General features: G+C 39.1%; 1 protein-coding gene across 3 annotated transcripts in view; it reads left to right on the forward strand.

The window, feature by feature from the left end:
- The first annotated feature begins 6 nt into the window (after positions 1 to 6).
- LOC122549398 (junctophilin-1-like) overlaps positions 7 to 21,089 on the forward strand; it is a 118,261-nt gene continuing 97,178 nt past the window's right edge. For all 3 annotated transcript variants that reach the window (XM_043689157.1, XM_043689158.1, XM_043689159.1), the window contains exons 1-2: positions 7 to 428; positions 19,432 to 20,191. In XM_043689157.1, coding sequence (XP_043545092.1) covers positions 50 to 428; positions 19,432 to 20,191 — 1,139 coding nt within the window. In that variant the 5' untranslated portion in view covers positions 7 to 49. The remainder of the gene's footprint in view (positions 429 to 19,431; positions 20,192 to 21,089) is intronic.

Raw genomic sequence — 21,089 nt, forward strand, 5'->3', positions numbered from 1 at the left:
TGCTCCCTGTCCCTGAGCCCGCGCTCGGTCCGTGTGCACCGCTTCATGCATGACTGGAGGAAGGTTTGATTTCGCGGATGGCGGGAGTTACTGCGGTGGATGGGAGGACGGCAAAGCCCATGGACACGGCATCTGCACCGGGCCGAAGGGCCAGGGCGAGTACAGCGGCTCCTGGGCTCACGGCTTCGAGGTGGTGGGAGTGTACACCTGGCCCAGCGGCAATACCTACCAGGGCTACTGGACTCAGGGCAAGCGCCACGGGCTGGGGGTAGAGACGAAGGGTCGCTGGTGTTACCGCGGCGAGTGGACACACGGCTTCAAGGGCAGGTACGGGCTCCGTCAGAGCCTCAGCAGCCCGGCCAGGTATGAAGGCACATGGAGCAATGGGCTGCAGGACGGCTACGGTGTGGAGACCTACGGAGACGGCGGTGAGTAACCGGCAGAGCCTCCCTCCTCTCAGACTGACTCCTCAGCTCAGGAGCAAAGCGGCTAGTTCACCTGAGCAGGAACTCAACCATCACCTCACTGCAGTCAGACTCCCAACACAATGGGGCTTCAAGGGGAGCGTGGAATTTCCGAGATATTCCAGCCGCGAGGAGAGGCTAAAGTTCCTTTCCCTCCATCTCTCTGTCCTCTTTCCCCAATCACACCACCTCATCTCTCTCCTCCTCTCTCCCCACTGTCTCTCTCTCTCTCCCCCCTCATCGCTTCCTCTCCTCCCCTCTCTCTCTTCCCTCTCCCCTCACAGTCCCACGAGTCCAGGGCTTTCCCTCCCGCGCTCCGCAAAGTTAGTCCAACTTCCACCTTCTCCTCGTCCTCCCTTTTCCCGGTGAGACTCTGTCAGATTTATAGAGGCGAAGTGACCCTGTTGGTCATTTCACACGAATTGTTTGGGATTCCCTCCGATGTCTATGAAGTCGTCTGAGGATTCGGGACAGGGGGCTGTGTAATTCTTTATTTATTTTATTTATTTTAATTCACGAGCGAACAGATGAGAGTCGAAACTGGATTACATCCTTATTCATTCCACAGTAAGGGAGCATGTTGTGGCGGTATCGAACTAGTTTTTCTCCCCCCTCCCCCCTTTAAGTGCAGACAGCTCGGTGAAATCTATAGATATACAAAACGTGTGAACTATTCCCAGAACCCAAGGTGTCCAAATTACTACATAATTTCACTGAATTATTGTCTACATTTAAAAAAACAAAGTCAGTAAATTTTGGAGCCGCTGAGTAAACGATAGTCAAATGCTACAACATATGCCTGTATTTGTATAACACATCTCCAGCAACAGCTGAAGAAGTGAATAACTGGTGGGTGTATGTTCCTTGTCAAACGCCTCCAAAAGAAGTAATGAAAATGTATGTGGGGCAAGGGGGGGAAGTTCCATACGTTTAATCATCGCGGTACAATTGCATAAAGATCATTGTAGTAGATAATTTGAATTAATATTAATAACTTCAAACTGGACCATTCTTTAATGTGGTCATAAATTTATGTTTGTAAAAGCTTTGCTTTTGAGGATGAATGAACATAAACACCTTTATGCATACTTCGAAGAAAAAAATAAACATTTGAATATTGTCTTTTGCTTCATTGCCAAAATACTGTAATAGACACTAAAATGACTGTAGTCATTCATTTTTTCCATTTAAATCCACTGATATCGAATTTCCTGTATTTTGTGTTTCCATAGTTTTGTCCCAAGTTGCCTGAGTAGTCCCTTCCAGTTTTGTTTTGCTGCTGGCACAGTGTGCTACAGCTTGGCCATGCAGATTTATGACTGGCACTTAAATGTCATCCAGTGCGAAAGTGTAGTACGTATCATAAATTGAACAACCATTTATGAAAAGGTGTATTTATTTACCAAATTCAATATTTGAGGCACGTTCATTTTGGGAACACTTAAGCATATTCTATATTATGAAAATACATGATAAATTAAAAGCTGTATCTGTGTATGCCACAGAATTGGCATTACCTGAAGGCAAAGATACAGCTCTTAATTTATCATGTATTTACATAATATAGATTATGATTACATGTTCCCAAAATGAAAGTCATTGGAATATTGAATTCCCATCTAGAACCAGAACAGATTATTTGCAGGAAAAGAAGCCAAAATTATTCATGTTTGTTGTTAATCCGAATCCTCCAGACATCATGACCAGATTCGTCATAGGCAATCACTCAAGAACAATTGCAATCCTAAGTAATTATTTGTACTGTTACAGCCTCATGCTTCATTTTCACAAAGGTGATTTTTATTTTTAAATATGCATTGTGAAAAAGTCGCAGATGTGCTAACAGAGAAATTTCTTGAGATTAAAGTGTAGCATATGTCACTGCTGCAAGTGCTACAAGTTATTCAAAAGATGCACAATGAATAGAATATGCATAGTGAAAACGTTTTGCAACTTTAAAAATTTGGAACCATAATTTCATTTCCATCTTAAAAGCAACAGATCTGACCATAATTACAAATGCATGTTCAATCAATTTGAAGTATGGAGCAAGGTGCCTCAAAATGGCCCAATAATAAAGTGCTGGAATATACAGAATAAGCTTTCTGTATTGAGTTAGCTAAAGCAAAATTGGTTGTATGGGTGCTACAATGTACTTAAATATTCACGAATTAGAGAGGAAAAGAGATTGTTGTATTCCCACTCACTGTCTTGAAATTTCTGATGTTATGTCTATGTTAGCTACAGTCTAGATTAGGATGGTCAGTTTAGTCCTTTTGAGATTAAATAGAGAAAAAGCAACTTGCATCATTTACTACCAGGCTGCTGAGGTCTGTGGGATTATACTGCAGCATAAATTGCGTGTGAGAGTGGAGAGGAAACTCTGGGGAAACAAAATAAAGTTAGGATACTATTAGTCTTTTAATTAGAAGTTACGTAGTTTCACAGTGATTTAAAAAAAATAAAAATATGTTGAGTACAGACACTTTTTCTTCCCTAATAAGGAATATTAATATTCATTCACTGTTGCTGCAATGAAACTTTATAAATTAAACTTTATAAAACTGAATTCATCTCATTTATTTCCTCGAAGAGGAGCACTTTAAATTTTGTTGTTCCTTCAGGCTCTGAAACTTTTTTTAAAAATGTAAAACTAGCATTTAGTTTTTAAGAAAAAAAACTGTGAACCTGCTTCAACATCTATGTTCAAGTAAACTGTTTTGTCAGCCATCTCCTAATGGAAAGAACTAGAGTTTATCGAGGTAGTTGAGTGTGATCAGGTCATCAACTAAAAATAGTTTTCTAACTTACAAACTCATGTCATCATTGACCGAAATATCCAACTTGGAATACTCAGTGTGACATTTAAACACACTCACAAACATAAGACATAATCAATATCGCATCAAAAGAGAATATAATAAGGTTTATGTGGCTATGGATTGAAATTAAAAGCTGGAACATATTTATTGCACGTAATATTAAGATTGTTGCGAACATTTAAGCCCTTTAGTAAGCAATCCTGGAATGTAAAATCCTCAATACATTTCAAAATCATGCAGAAGTAATATTGATTTGTATCCAGAATGCACCAATGAGGCAAAAATATGAGCATGTAAATGAGTTATTACATTATCCATTCCTGATCCTTAGTATTACATTATAATTATTCAGATCTATTGATTTAAATTCCAGTCAATCATTATTAACTTTATATTTTTAGCTGAACAAGCATATGTTTAAAAGGAAATTTCTGGTATTCGGAACAATTATTCTTGAATAAATCAGTACACACTGTACCTAATGTGCATAATTGGTTCTCTCTGGAAATGTGGCCAAGGGTGTTCACAATTATAGAACTTAATTTGGAAAAGTTAACCAAGGGGTACTGTCTGATTTAAATACAACCTTTCTATGGCTAGTCTAAAGAAATTGATTGCTTGAGGTAGTATGGTGTTCACCTTGAGTTTTGGTTATGGACAAATCAATTCTATTTTAAAATGAATATATCACTTTGAAGTAGACTGCAGTTGTACTTTGTGATTCTACACCGATTTCAGATAGTTGAAGAGCAAGTCTACTCCATGTTATTGTTAGAGTACATCAAAATATTATCAGTTTTAGAATTAGATTTGATTTGAAGTGCTTGGGAATGTTATGACCAAATACTGAATTTTTTTTTTCCTTGATAATGTACATATTCTCAAAAAAGTAATGTGACTATCCACTTTGGTCAAATACAATTTTTAAGTCAATAGCTTCTAATTTTTTGAATCTTGCCAGCCAACAGAGAGATGTTATATAATTTTAGGGTGTAACACAGATCTTTAAGTTTCTACTCAAGATATCTTCCTGCACTCTAGATCAGTGATTCATTTTGGCACTTGAGAGGAAATTGAAAAGGCACAAACTGATATCATTATGGTCCACCATAAAATTCTCTCCATATGTTGTTTTGAAATTCAGTCCTTCAAACAAATGAATATTTTTGTTTTAGTTAGTTTCAATATTTGTTTCAAGCAATGCTACCCACTGCTGAAAAATCACTCAGCAATGTTGCCATGGAAACATGGTTGCTTTGGTTGAGAGTATGTGTTCAAGGCATTTTTTTAAAGCTCATAGCATTCTGTTTTCAAGCTTTATGAAGCAGTTTTTTTGGGGGGGGGGCTAGAATTTCTGTTTGAAAATTTTACTGTATTAACAAGCACTAAAGGGAAAGATTAAAATTGAATAGGAATTTCTTGTCAATAAAAATTGAATTCTTAAATTTCGTACTTGAAATATTTATGCATTCTTGATCATGTGGATGTCAGTAAACAGGAGGTCCTTATTACCATTCGTAAAGCATGTTAATTGATTAATTCTCAAAAAGTAGTTTAAAAATATGTGTGGTAATTGCTCATTTAGAAAGTTAATATATCATAACAGTTGATATTCTCAAACTACTGATCAATATTTTTGCAAATATCAGCTGTTATATTCAGACCTTACAAAGGGTTTTATAATCAGGCCTTAGTGTAATCAATCATATATGGAATATAATTGGTTAATCCTTTTATGCTCTTAGTATTGCTAAACAATCAGAAATAAAACACTACATTAACACACCATGTGACTCAGACAAAAACTGCTAATTTAAAGTCATTTTATGTAATAAAATTATACCGAACCATGTATATTATCAGATAATTAGACAGCACTACATTTTTACACCAAAGTTACGGTAGCCAAGGTCTAAAATTCTGCCACCACAACTGTAGCATCTGTTAAGGAAAAGCTGTTTCTGGCAAAAAGCATTACTTGTTTTATTACACCTTCCCCTTTTAATATTTACTTACCAATAATAGTTTGTATAAATATAGTGCTTTTAATAGAGCAAGATATTTTAATGCATTTCACAGAGCCATAGCATGCCAAAAAAATTTGGAACTAAATAAAAGATTTAAGGAGTGCTCAGTAAAAGTTTGATTATAGAGGTAGACTTTAAGGATGGTCTCAGTAAGGAGAGGGAAATGGAGAAGCAGAAGTGATTTTGGAAGAGAATTCAAAATTCTGGATCCGAAGGGGTCTGAAGTCATAGCCACCTGTGAAATCTACAGATGAAAGTTTGTGCAGCAGATGTGCTGAGATGGGGATGAAGTCAGGTAATCATTGGAGGGTGGAAGTATGTCCATGTGAATGGAGAATATGCAGCTGCAGCTCAGTAGCAGGGTGGTGGCCAGAAAGATTTCTCCTATGACAGTAAATGGGAATGACACAGTGTATAGTGGGACCAAAAATGATGAATGTAACTTGTAGGAACCTTTGGCTCACCCAAATCTGAATTTTGGTTCAATAGCACAGTAACAGTAAGGAAGATGCTGAAGGGGTGGAGTCTGTCAGCTCAAACATTAAAAGCACCTTTTGCATGATGTCTCTAAGCAAAAATGTGTATATGAGGAAGGAGAGTAGCCAAAAGTAACAGATTCACATAGGTTCTGTTACAAAGTCTGGAAGTGAAGGAGATGCTGTAGGAAAAGGCCTTGGATGATGTGGTAAACAATGTCAAAGGTTGCACAGAGGTCGAGGATGAAAAGAAATACATCACAATCGTTTGCCATTTTATTTTGGCTAGTTCAGTGCTGTAGCTGAGGCTGAACCTAAACCTGATTAGAAAGAATCAGACATGGAGTTGTATGCAAGATAGATGTGGATTTGGTTAGTAACAATATGCTCAAAGAATTTGAAGAGGGAATGGTGTTGGAACTGGGGGAGTAGTTTGCAAGAATTATACAGGTGGGTCAGCTTTCCTTGACATCAGTTTGTATTCTATTCAGGAGAGGGTGCTTCCATTGTTAACATTTGCTAATTCAGAATACATCTAAATTTGTCTGAGCACTGTCCTTTCTTCTACTAGAACACAGTGACATCTAATCCTTGTGTAGAAGTGGAATGTAGCATTTCCTTTTTTTTTAATGCAAAATGGATGTTAGACCCATCAACGATACGTCGTATTTTACATAAACCTGCTGTGAGATCCAAATCAGCTCTGATACTTTCCTTTCCACCTTAATCCACTCAAAGTAGTGCTGGAATAATGTTTGTTTTTTGGTTCCAGTGCAACACTTAGGAGATCATTTAAAAGTAAACAGTTGGGAAGACACATGTTGATTTTAATGAAACACAGGTGTAATGGAAAATTAACATGTACTGTGAAATCTGAACGAGAACACTTTGCTAAATGTAATACTTTGCTGAACTTTGCAAACACTTTGCAGTGGAGGCAGCTTGGCTTTGCTGAACTTTGCAAACGTTGCGAGCCGTCGAATTCAGCAAAAAAGCTAAGGGAAACATAAAGACAGTAAGCAATTATATCCACGGCAAAGGAATGAGAAAACAAGGAGCTTGAATGTTTCCTAGCTCTTGTCCTTGAGTGTATGATAAGAATAGTATAAAAAGAATATGTAAAATTTGTTCAGGGTGCTTACACAAGATGCTTTTGCTAAGTGTATTGGTCCCCTGCAGAGGTAAAAAATAAAGCTTTTTCTTTGCTCTTGCTAGCAGTTGAGTCGAATCGATTTAATTTCCACGACACAGGCCGTACTGAAAGAGGAAGGTGAATAGCCAGTGGTCCTGGTCCATATGGAGCTAATGACATAGGTAGCACAGGAGATGAAGTTCTGCAAAAGGAATTTAGGAAGTTAGGTAGAAAGTTGAAAAGCAGGATCTCTACAGTTGTAATCTTGGGATTATTCCTTGTGCCATGTGCCAGTGAGGCCAGAAGTAGGATGACATCACAGTTGGTATAGGAGAGAGGGATTCTGATATCTGAATCATTGGGATCTCTTCTAGGGCAGTTAGGATCTGTCTGAAAAGGATGGGCTGTGCCCGAGCTGGCAGGCACCAACATCCTTGCGGGGAGGTTTGCTTGGGAGGGTTTTAACTCGTATGGCAGGGGGTGGGACATGGAGCAGCAGGTCAGCATGCGAAGGGAAGTTGTTGGACAAGCAGGGCCGGTTTAATGAGTGGGACAAGACTATAAAAAATGAATTGAATCAGACAGGAGAGAGAAATAATAAAAAGATGCTGAAGGGCAGGATAGAGTTTACAGCCAAAATACAGTTCATTATGCAAGTGCGAGGAACAAATTAATGAGCTGAAGGCACCGATTCAATTTGGAAACTATAATGTAGTGGCCATTGTAGAGACATGGCTGCAGGTTGGTCAGGACTGAGCACTAAAGTGTACCAAGTTGTAAGCTTTACAGGGGGCCCAGAGAAAATGACAGAGGGATGGAGTAACATTACGGATTAGAAACAGAATCACGTCTGTAGTGAGGGAGAATATAATGAGGTGAAAACACCAAATGGAGATTTTATGGGTGGATTTAAGGAACTGTAAGGGAACTAAAACCCAATAGATATATATAGACCAGCTTGTAGCAGCTCAGAAGTACTATACTGTATAAATGCTGAAATTAGACCACTATGCAGTATAGGCCAGAGTAATATTAATGAGGGATTTTAATCTTAACATAGACTGGGTGAGACTGATAAGCACCTGTCAGAAAGGTTGTGAATTTCTAGTGTGTATCCAGGATAATTTCCTGCTACACTCTATCTTGTATGTGCAAGCAAGTATGTAGGATCAAGCAATACTGGATCTAGTAATGAGCAATGAGCCTGATTCGATTAGTAACCGAGCTGTTCAAGAGCATTTGTCGAATAGTGCTCATAACTTGATTGAGTTTCATATATTATTTGTTAAGAGGCAAGCACAGATCAGAAACTAGAATTTCGGATTTAAGTAAGGCAGACTTTAATGGAATGTGGTAGAGATGCATAGTAAACTGGGAAGCTCTGCTAATTGGTAAAACAACTGAGGGACGGTGGAAGCTGTTCAAAGAAAAACAATGCCAGTTGTGCCCATGAGAAGAAAATCTCCATCTCGCAAAAATAACAGCAATTGACATCTAAGGAGGAAAGGGACAGCTTAAAATTAAAAGCAAGGGCTTGTAAAAATGCAACGAAATGTATGATCCTGCAGAATGGGTCCCATACAAAGACCAACAAAGGGAGACAAAGCTGCTTATAAAGATGGCTATAATGGATTATGAAAGGAGACTTGCATCGAGCATAAAAGACAATGAGATTTTATAGTTATATAAAGGGGAAATGGCTGGTTAATAGTACTATTTATCAACTGAAGACTGAGTGGGATAATTTCCATGGGAAAATGGCAGACACGCTGAAGCATTATTTTGCTTCAGTATTCACACCGAAAAGGAGGATAGCTTGTGAGAAGTCCCAAAGAAATTAATAGGATCAGGGACAGGGTGTAAGGAAAGTTTGTAAGCTTAAGTAAATCATCAACAATAATTTAAAAATTAATGGAACTGATTAGTGACAAGTCCCCAGGACCATGGTTTCCACCTACAAACGTTCAAGGAGGTAGGAGAGCACATTGCTGATGTCTGAATGTCGTCTTTCAGAGTTCCCAGGATTCCAGGATTGAACTTCTGGACTGGAAATTTGCTCATGTCACTCTGCTGTTTAAGAACAGTTACAGAGGGCCATTGGGGGATTACAGACCAGCTAGCCTGACATCTGTGATGGGGAAATTGTTGGAGTCTATAATAAAGGACAGGGGAACTAATCACCTCAAAATTTCAGTTAATCAGCGGCTTGGACAAGTTGAACCAAAGGGTTTGTTTCCGTGCTGTATATCTCTATGACTCCAAGGATTCATGAAAGCTAGGTCATGCCTGACAAACCTGTTGAGTTTTTTTTTAAAGAACTGACAAAGGTGGTGAAGAGAGGCAAGTTGATGGATGTTGTTTAAATGAACTCCTAGAATGTGGTGATTGGAATGAAGTCAGCCAGGTGGACGTCTTAGAATATGAGTTCCCTGATTGGGGCTGTTAATCTTGTCCAATCAGGAAGCCCTAAGTTGCCTCTGAGGAAGCTGGACCAGGGTCAAGTAAATAAGAGGTGACTTGGTGACTGGATACCGGCCTTTGTGGAGTTAGTTCACAGATGGCTTTTGATAATGTCCCACATGGAATTGGGAGGCAAATAACTGACACTGATCGGAAATTGGTTGAGTGGCAGGAAGCAGAGAGTTGGAATGATGCTACGTGCTCAAATTAGCAGGATGTGACTGATTATGTCCCGCTGGATTTGTGTTGGGACCTCAATCGTTCACAAAGTTCACCAATGGCTTGGATAATGGTATAGAAATTCAAATATCCAAATTTGCTAACATTACAAAACTGGGCAGCATTGTGGATAGTATTAATGACAACATAACATTACAACAGGTAAATGGACAAAGCTGTGGCAGATGGATTTTAAACAAGCAAGTGTAAAGGTATCCATTCCAGGTCAAAAAATAATAAATCAGGGTATTTTTAGAAGGCACAAAGTTAAACACAGTGGATGTGTAATGAGATTTGGAGATTAAGATACAAAGCTCTTTAAAATGCAATGAATAGTTACAGAAAATAGTCAAGAAGGCTAATGGATTGCTGGCCTTCATATCTAAAGGGCTGGAGTCCAGGGATTATGCTGCAGGTAGGCAAAATGTTACTTCGATCCCACTTAGAGTACTGTGAGCAGATCTGGGCACCACACCTTAGGAAGGGTGGGCCCTGGAGGGATTTAATGTAGTTTTACAGGGATGATATCTGGACTTCAAGGGTTACGTTATGAGAGTTGTGACAAATTAGGCCTAGTTTCTCTAGAATTTAGAATGTTATGGGTGTGATCTAATCGTGGTTTTCAGGATATTAACCAGATAGATAAGAGTAAACTGGTTGAAGATTCTAGAACCAGGGCACAGTCTAAGAATAAGGGCCAGACCATTCAGGAGAGACGTTGAAAAGCACCTCTACATGCAAGGAATGATCAACTCCAACAGCAGTTAATGCATTTCAGTTGTTCAATTTAAGTCTGAGATGTACATTTTTAACAAAGCAAGGGTATCAAGGGATATGGGCCCAAGGCAGGCATATGGTCACAGAGCAGCCATGGTCTTATTGAATGGTGGAGCAAGCTCAAGGGGTTGAATGGCCTACTCCTGTTCCTGTGCTCCCAGGTGAGTGTAGAACAAACACTGCACCCAGTTTAGTCAATTTTCTAATTGGTGAGTTAGCTTAAAATCACCCCGAATTGGATTGCAACCCCTTGCATGTTATGTAATGCAAGGTGCACTAAAGCTGTTGTTTTAGCCTAGTAATTAGAATAATTTTGGGTGATGGATTTGTTGGTCATTGAAAGTACTGGATGCACATGGGAATATCTGTCTCCAATGTACACGAGTTCCGAAACGTTAACTCTAATTTCTCTTCACAGATGCTGTCAGACCATAACTTTTTCAGCAATTTCTGTTTTTGCTTCTGATTTACAGCATCTGCAGTTCTTTCTGCTTTTTAACTGTTACTGGGACAGATTGGTCAGGCCGGGCTTGTTTTTACTAGGCCTTCGGACAGTGAGGGGTGATATGATTATAGTGTACCTAGAGGAAGCAACTCATGGAAAAAAAAACTAGGAACGCTTTTAAAATTAGGGGTTGCAATTTTAGCTAGAGCTGGGTCTTTTTTTTTTCCCCAGAGTTTCGGCAACTTTGAAACACACTGGCTGCACCACTTCCTGAGGCAATGTCATTAAATTTGGGGGTGGCATGGTGGCTCAGTGGTTAGCACTGCTGACTGCAGTGTCAGGGTCCCAGGTTCGATTCCAGCCTTGGACGACTGTCGGTGTGGAGTTTGCACATTCTCCCCGTGTCTGTGTGGGCTTCCTCTGGGTACTCCGGTTTCCTCCCACATTCCAAGTTAAATCACACCGCACCAGGTTATAGTCCAACCCAGGTTTATGTGGAAGAACTAGCTTGCAAAGTGTTGCTCCCAAACACTATAACCTGGTGCTGTGTGACTTTTAACTTTAGTTTTGTAACGAAGATATGATATTGACTTGAAGGATAAAGTATAGATCCATTGACTTTCCAAAATTTGTCATGCTCCAATCTTTCAATTTCATTCCTGCTTTTCTTTCCCCTAGATATTTCACTAGTAGCTACATCAATATGAATAAAGTAGCTTACCCCAGCAACTTTGTACAGAATCAACACCCTTCTTTGTGAAGCAAAAAGAGAAATTGTTGGAAAATCTCAGCGGGTCTGGCAGCATCTGTGCAGAGAGATGAGAGAGTTAACGTTTCGGGACCAGTCAACCTTCTTTCACTGCCCCTTCTTTCGGTGCACTGGACCTGAAACGTTAACTCTGATTTCTCTCCACAGATGCTGCCAGACCTGCTGAGATTTTCCAGCAATTTTTTGCTTTTGTTTCAGATTTCTAACATCTGCAGTTCTTTAAGTTTTTTTTTACTGTTCTTAGGTTACAATACACTGAGCTCACTAAGTCGAGAAGAGCTTTTATATTGCCTGACCTTCCATCGACCTTCCCTGCAGAGTCAATCAAATATTTTAGCAAATCTACTGCACTTGTTGTTGAGGTGCAGTCACTGCCTTATGCCTCACAGTTAAATGAAATCAAGCCTAATACACACATTGTCAGAGCCTTTCAGGCTGACCACTATTATCATCTTAAGCCTCCAAATTCTCTGTGCCATGTGTCACTTTGATAAACCTGTGATCCTGCTTTGTGCAGTTTACCCAGCAATTATATTTTGAATCATGCCTGAAGCATCTGCTCACTGTACCCTAGACATTCTTTGGGTTCATTAGAGTGTTATTGCTGCTGAAATCCAGTCATCTGCGGTACCCAAATCAGCTGAAAGTGCTTTGTTTCTTCCTCTTTCTGTCTGTAGTTTATCTTTTCTACTGGTGCCTGAATCCAGAATCTTGTTATTCCTGAAATGCTGCAACCACTGAATCCTTCCAACCTTTGATATCACCAAACATCTTGATTTTTGCCATTGAGGTTGCTGGAAATGACTGGCTCCCCAACCATTGGCTTGAAATGGAAGTCTCTTATCGCATCCTAATCGAAGTCCTGGAAGTGATCCGTGCGTGACACTTTAGCACAATATAGTAATTTACTTGTGAGCACTGAGAAACGAAACCTTCAATTAAAATTTCTGTAATCTTTTCTTACAGTTTATTTAAAATCACATCTGTCCATGTGATTTTCAAAATCTATCTAACCTTGAGCATACCTTGTAGACATCTAACAAATTTCTGGTTAATTTCATCCATGAAACATATTAGAAAAGAAAAATTATTTTGACCGTCAAATGACAAATTTCTAGCTCTCAAAATATTTTGCTTCTGATTTTACTATTTTAGAGAGTGACAATGGCATGGCCATACCCTTTGGTAGGAATGTAACTCATGTCCTCACATTCACTTAATTTTTCCACTGATCATTAGGTTTAGATTCAGCGAACATGGGTCCGTAATCATGTTCTGACATTTTATACTGATATTTTTTAAGCCATTCTTCACAACAGCTCCTTGGATTATAATCCATCTTCAAAAAATGCTTGGTTTCCAGCCTTCACTTTCAGGTTATTATTCACTGTTACCAATTTGCACATCTTATAGCTATTTAGTGAAGAAGTCCATTTAGATTTATTCTCAAAATAAAACTGCACAAATGTACAATTTCTAACCCTGCAACAGTGTCAATAAGTAAGTCTTTATATTGTTTAGCTTATTGGATTTACTCAAATAAAGAACTACAGGTCGTGCTGCTATAACGTGCGTTTCATCAACACGAATTGGCTGTGACGCGATTTGATGAATCGGGAATACTGCTACTTTTAAAACGTGTTGGCTGTAATACGATTGCATAGCCAACACTTTGTTATTTATATTGCACAATTGTTGTATGGTGCAGAGTGACACCAGAACATGAATATCGCGCTATCGAAGAAATGACTATACCTTTTAAGGGGGCTCTCTGATGCTTATCATTGCGTGGGTGCTATAGACTTAGACACTGCAGCAGAAAGATAACTTCCCAAAGATAGTTCATATTCTATCCAGTTTCAACCCTCTACCCCTTCCTAAAACAATGCTCCTTTATTACTCATGCTGTCTGTCAGTTTTCAGAATAACAACTTGCCACAGTTGTTGGACCTTCAATTCAAAGCATTCATGTCAAGTTTGTCAACATTTGCCACTAGTGTTTTAACTTCCAAGGTTGAGAGAGAACTCATTATAGCTGTATCCATCTTCTGTTTAAGTATTTTGGTGGCTGTGTTAACGCATTTAAAATAAGCTGGTGGATCTTAGTAAATGTAAGATCATCCATTTTCGTTGGAATGGACAGTTATTTGTAAGGCAAAAATTGCAGCATGCTGCTCTGTAGAGGGACCTGGGTGTTCTTCTGCATGAATCACAAAACGTTGGTTTGCAGGTCTAGCAGGTTATTATGAAGGCGAATAGAATATTGGCTTCCATTGCTAGAGGAATGGATTAGATTACATTAAATTAGATTCCCTACAGTGTGGAAACAGGCCCTTCGGTCCAACCAGTCCACACCGTCCCTCTGAAGAGTAACCCACCCTTCATTTCCCTCTGACTAATGTACCTAACACTATGGGCAATTCACCTGGCTTGCACATCTTTGGACTGTGGGAGGAAACTGAAGGAAACCCACGCAGACAGTTGCCTGCAGCTGGAATTGAACCTAGGTCCCTGGCGCTGTGAGGCAGTAGTGCTAACTACTGAGCCACTGTGCCGCCTCCCTCATGTTGAGGCTCTTCGATACTTGCATGATTAGGGGGTTTAAAAACAGGGGGTTATGCTGAAGTTGTACAGGTACTGTTGCTGGTGAGGCCCTGCCTGGAGTACGGTGTACAGATTTGGTCTCCTTACTTGAGAAAGGATGTACTGGCACTGGAAGGGGTGCAGAGCAGGTTCACGAGGTTGATTCTGGAGTCGAGGGGGTTGGCTTAGAAGGAGACATTGAGTAGACTGGGACTATACTCACTGGAATTTAGAAGAATGAGGGGGGATCTTATAGAAATACACAAAATCATGAAGGGAATAGATATGATAGAAGCACGGAGATTGTTTCCACTAGCAGGTGAAACTAAGGCTAGGGGCAGAGCCTCAAAATCTGGGGGAATAGATTTAGGACTGAGTTGAGGGGGAACTTCTTCGTCCAAAGGGTTGTGACTCTGTAGAATTTCCTGTCTACTGAAGCAGTTGAGGCTACCTCATTGAATGGTTTTAAGGTGAAGATAGATTTTTGAACAGTAAAGGAATTGAGGGTTATGGTGAGCAGATGAGTAAGTGGAGCTGAGTCCATGAAAAGACCAGCCATGATCTTATTGAAAGGTGGAGCAGGCTCAATGGGCCAGGTGGCCTACTCCTGCTCCTAGCTCTTATGTTTTGATAGGAGACAATAAATGCCTTAATGGCAAATAAAATGATTTAGGTCCTCTTTCTACTATGTAATGAGAATCAGTTTTTGTAAGCAGACTGATTCATACAAAAATCTGCAACCATATGCTTGAAGTAATTGGATAGAGACAAGAAAAACTAAAGATGCAGGAATCCAAGGTAGACAAGGAGGCTCGAAGAACACACTAAGCTAGGCAACATCAGGAAGTGGAGAAGTCAACGTTTCAGGTGTAACCCTTCTTCAGGACTCCTGCTTGAAGTAATCGAATAGTAATCTGAGGCTACCATTTACCCTTTACCACATCCAGCAAGGTGAGTTTATTATTCTGCCAGTGAAGGATTTGGACCTCACCTGACTTTCAGCTGGCATCTTTAAAGCAATCCCATTGAGTAAATAGAAAAATAGCTTTTATACTCAAGTGGGGTGTATGGAGCTGATAATAGGGCTTGTCGATATCATCCGATGCCATTGAGTATTTGTTACCCATTCCAAAACCCAGTGGAATGTTCTAATCGCAACATCAAAGAGAGGCAGCATGATATCCGAATGTCATGTAGAGGTTTTTATAAAAAAGGTTTGTACTTCTATTTCATCTTTTTATGGCCTCAGGATGTCCCAAATCACAGTCAAATGAAAGTTTTTGATATGTAGTTGTTTAGGGAAATATTGCAGGCAATTGTGCACAAAGTCCCACAAACAACAATAGGACAATGGCCAGGCCATTTATTTTAGCGATATTGTTTGAGGAATAAATATTGGCCAAGACACCATGAAGAACATATTTGAATAGTGTCATGAGATATTTCACATTCCCTGAAGAGAGAGCAGACATGCGCTTGATTTAGCAGCTCATTTGAAAGATGGTAAATCTGACAGTGTTACATCTCCTCGGTATTATCCAGATTATTGGAACCAGATTGTGCTCAAGCCTCAAGAGTGGCACTTGAACCCACAATCGCGCCATTCTTAAACTGACTCAGCAAGGAGAATGCCACCACAGGATAATCAAACTTATTTTTGTTTCTTTCAAATTCAGGTGAATACTGAAGTTGTACTTTGTCTCATCCACAATGTTAATTGCTTTCTCTGCCATCCACCAAATGTTGGATGGCAATCTTCAGCTGACAGGACATTGATAGATTCCAGCTATCAGACCTTTGACAATGCAACTTTGCAACTAACTGTCTAGTGTATACAAGAGTAACTTGATGTCAATTTTTCATTGATTTTCTATGACTCTACACGCCATTAACTATGTCACAAATGTGAGACGACTATGCAGTCACTCCACCTGTTACACAGTTATGCATGCAACGTGATCAACCCAATTACAGGAATAACAGCTTAAGGCTTTTCTACCAGTATGCAATCACCAGTTATAAAAACAGAATGTGATAGAAATACTCAGCAGAATTTTCCAGCATCTTTGGGGATGGAAACAGTTAATACTTCAGGCTGCTGACCCTTCACCTTCACTGTCTCTATCACAGAACAAAACAATTATAGGTTTGTGCTATTGTCAGTTAAAACAAAGTTCAATCCCAGCAAGATTGTGTGCTGAACTGAAGTATGAGGGGGTCACATGCCTGAAATGCAAACAAAAAAAAAAGATAAACAGAATATGATTTGTTTTCTAAAAGGATAGTTAGTTTATGGAGCAGCATACTGGCATGGTTGGCGCAAAAGCAACAGATTGATTTCAAGAAGAAACCAGGCAGCCTTGTGTGGGGTTTTAAAGTTATCAGAATGCATGATTGAATACGGCGACTGAATGGGACTGATGGATTGTTGATCTTCTCCCTGAATCCCCCACAAGTTATTTTCATCCTGGCCCAATGTTGCCCATCTCCCCACTACGCTATTTGTCTTTGAGGATTGTCTGCAATCCGAGAAATGGTCACCAATCCCAGTGGTGCAGAATCAGACCATTTAGCCCATTGAGTCTGCTCTATCATTCTATCATGGCTGCTAGAGAGGTTGTAGGGCTCCCAGAAAGAAGGGAGAAAAGCTATGGAAGGGATTTCAAAATGAAGATGAGTATCTTTAATCAGTGCTGCTCAACCTGAAATCAATGTGGACCAGCAGAACTGAGGAATGATTAAATGTGACTTTGTGCAAATAAGGCTGCAGGCAGCAGAGCTCTGGATGAGTTCAAGTTTACAGAGAGTGAAAAGTTGGAGGGGAATCAGCAGAACTAGGAGTAATTAATCTAGCTGGTAGAAAAGGAATTGAAGAGGGTTTCAGCAGAACGTAAGCTGACACAGGTAGGGAGATGGAACATTGTCTCGACCTGGAAAAATGCATCATCATCTGGTTCAGTCTTGCTCATTGGTCTGGGGGAGAGACCCATTTGGTGGTGGGATTGTAAGCAATGGCTTCGGATTATTTGGAGGAAGTTTGTTTTTAAACCATTACTGAATGTTCGAGAAACTGTGTGGAAATCAACGGCTGTGAAAGGATTGCCAACAATGCTTATGTGGTAGAGCTGAAAATAGATGCTTCCCTTTCAATGTGGGGAGTTGTTATCGGCTTCCCCTGTGGTGTTCTTTAGATCTGAATGTTGTATGTTAGAATTGCAGAGCTTGGTGGGGCTGCAGAGCATTCTACAGTATGAAATAATACTAAACAATATTAATTGTAATTTTAGTATAGAAATTAAAGGATTAGTCTAGCACCCTTTTAAAAAGTTGCTGAAGGTGGTGTATCCAGAAATACATTTTTTTTGCAAGATATGTTTTTTTTAATTGAGTAACAAAGCTAGCCAAATGTATGAATAAAGTGACGAACTAAAACCTGTCCAGCTTACTGCAGTAAATCCTTGTTATTGTTATTTGTGACTGATCCAATGTTATGGATCATTTTACAGTCTGATGAAAACAAGAATGGGAGTGTCCAAAGATACTGAACTACTTGGCAACTCCTCATTCTCACTGGATGACAGTTATGATGTATGATGCCTTTTCAGAAAAAAAAGTACAGAGGTGACAACTTTGATATGTTTCCAAAATGTTGTTTTGGTGAAAATGTAAGCTCAGCAGAGTTATTTCTCAGTTAAGTGACAGCTATACAGATAATATTTAGTCACCAAACATTCATCAATACATTTTACTGGATATTGTATCGCTTCCATTCTGTTCTAGCCAAAGTATTGCTTTATATTGAATGTTTGTGATGAAATGAATGGTCTTGCTGCAAAATATCAGCTCAGGTTGGTCACTATGTGAATTAGTGACTGGCAGCTGTCTCTCTCTGTATTCTAATTTGAAATTACTAACTATATTGTTCTGATGCTTTGAGAAAAAAAAAATCACTAAATATTTTTACTAAGGTGAATGCCCATACATAGAAATTCCAAAAAATTCAGAAGTGAAAAAGCTAATTTTGCTTTCAAAAGGTGGAGTTATATCCCATAATGTTATATTTTCTTCCATTTTCCAGTTCTATTCAATTCCAGTGTCTTAGTTAATTGTATTTGAGGATCAGTATATACATACTCATGGCTTCAAATGAAGTTTGATTTCTGAGTCTTCAAAATTTCAAAATCTTTACATATTATCCGTGAAAACCAAAGGCACAGTCTAGGCTATTTTAATTCTGAACTTTTACCTTTTAATATGTGCTCAAATGTTGTAAGGTAGTGATACGCCTGAGCCACTGGAACAGCTCATTACAAGAAGAAGCTAAAAATGATAGCCTAGCTGCACAAAGTCTGCACAGTTGGGGTTGCCAGGAACATAGAACTCCAACCGAGCATTTCTACTGACTCTTTAGTTTCTCTCTCCAGTAGGCAATTGCGTAATGTCTTTTTGCATCCTTTGTCCACTCAAAGCAACAATCTGATTCCTGCTACTGAGACAGACATCACTTTATGGTTGGCACACTGCTACAAATGTGATCAAGACTTCTGTTTCCAAAAGACAGAAATTGACAACTTGAGTTGAGCTGTAGATTTAGCAGATTGACTGCAAGTAATCCTGCAGTACTGAGCAAGAGCATCACTCAAAATCACCAACCTATATCACAATGTTCATTCCTAGTTTAATATAATTCCTTATCTCTGCATGCATGTTATATTGAGTTTTTTTGTATTGTCATGTAAAACTATTCTGTTAGTATCTGTACTGAATAAGTAATTCTGAGTGTTGTTATACAAAAGCAAGATCGTGACATTTAATTACATTTGTTTGCCATTAATCTTGGTCATCTTTCATGTACAATTATTGTTACATGAATAAGAAGTTATAATTTGGTTTATACTGAATATTTAATCCTATTTTTGAGATTGAATGTTCAAAGACTCCGTTGTTTTAGATTATAAATAATTGGCTTTACAAGCAAAATATATTCAGGTTGAGAACATTAATTGTTCATGTAGCTGTGCAAAATCATTCCATGAAACAAAACACTAAAAGTTGATATTTCATTGCTCGTTTCAAATTCTAGACTGATTTACTCTCAACTTGTTGAAAACTGCAAATATGAGCATACCATTTCTGAAGGGGCCGTAACAAATGTCAAAAGTAGGCCAAAATGTCTGTTAAGTATATTTGTTAGGTACATAAAGCTTGAGTTTAAGTTAATACACATTGTAATTCATTTTCAATCCATGTTCTGAAGGAACGTACCAGGGACAGTGGGCTGGAGGAATGCGTCATGGATATGGTGTACGCCAGAGTGTACCATTTGGTATGGCCACAGTCATCCGCTCACCTCTCCGCACTTCCCTAGCATCGCTCCGAAGTGAACAGAGCAATGGCACCATTCTACATGACATATCCGCAGATAGTCCAGCTGGTACAAGAGGAGGTTTCGTCCTCACGTTTCACAGTGACACAGAGTTAATGACAGGAAAGAAAAAAGGCTTTTTCCGAAGGGGATCACTTCTGGGAAATCTGAAGCTCAAGAGGTCCGAGTCTAAGTCATCTCTGGCTAGCAAGCGTAGCTCTGCCCGGAGTGAGGCATCGATGAGTAGAATAAGTTCAGCAAATAGTGATGCCAATTCGACAATCAGTTTTGGGGAAGGCGATTCTGAATATTTGCCAGTGGAAGACCATGTCGATGCTACCACAACGGAATCCTACATGGGGGAATGGAAAAATGATAAACGCAGTGGGTTTGGTGTAAGTGAGCGCTCAAATGGTATGAAATATGAGGGGGAGTGGTTGAATAATCAAAGGAATGGTTATGGATGTACGACCTTTCCAGATGGCACAAAGGAAGAAGGAAAATATAAAAATAACATTTTGATCCGAGGAAAGAAAAAGCACCTTATACCCATCAGAACCAGCAAAATTCAAGAAAAGGTGGGGAGAGCGACAGAAGGAGCACATCGAGCAGCAGCAATTGCCAGGACGAAAGTGGATATAGCAGCTTCAAGGTGAGTAATTATGTTGTGTGGGTTACCAACACTCCTACTAACGTCTACAATTGTTCTGAACATGATTAATTTGAATATGAATTGTACGTAACGTTCCTGACTTTTTGAAGATGGAAATAGTAAATGACATTGCTCAAACCTATAATTATTTGAACAGCCTTGTGTTGTTACAACTTAATGAACCAATGCAGATTTAGGAAACATGCATTCTTTATTTTCTGTTGTACTTTTTCCCAGCTCCTAAAAAATGATTACTCAGTAATTATATCCCAGCTCGCCTACCACCCAGCCAAAAATGATGCAGCTTTTTTTTAAAAAACATTAAATCTGGTTTCTAAACTTGCATTAGTCTTCTGCTGGAATTAATCCATCAAGAACTGATCTTCCTTTGCAGTCTTCAGACTGCATTCAGGAGTTGCTGTAAATTCTTAAAGGTTAGCTTTCGAGTTGTTTTGCCCAATGGACCTTTTGAGCACAGTAATGGACACCTTCTGTTGTTGGTTTCCCTTGTTGGTCAAAATTCATTTATGGTGCAATAGTACTTAAAATGGTGACTTTCCAACCTATGCATTGGTAAATGACAAACCTATTACAAACAAAGTGGAGAAATGTGTAGAATGCTGCTCATAACATTTATTTATGTAAGTTGAAAATTGCAACTCTGTTCCAATAATAATATTGAACAATTTTAAAGAATTTCATAAAATATGCTGTGAAATTTAATCTTGCTTTCTTGCTTGTAGTGAAATGATTGTAGTTATAACAGTAGGTCTGCCCTAGTAGTTCCTTCTGCACCCCCAATAATATTTACAGAAGTTACTCATATGAAAATTGGGATGATGTATTATTTGGACAAGATATATATTCAATAAGTTAAAGTGGTTATTGAAGATTGAGA

Source organism: Chiloscyllium plagiosum, chromosome 4 (assembly GCF_004010195.1).
Source record: "Chiloscyllium plagiosum isolate BGI_BamShark_2017 chromosome 4, ASM401019v2, whole genome shotgun sequence".
NCBI lineage: Eukaryota > Metazoa > Chordata > Chondrichthyes > Orectolobiformes > Hemiscylliidae > Chiloscyllium > Chiloscyllium plagiosum.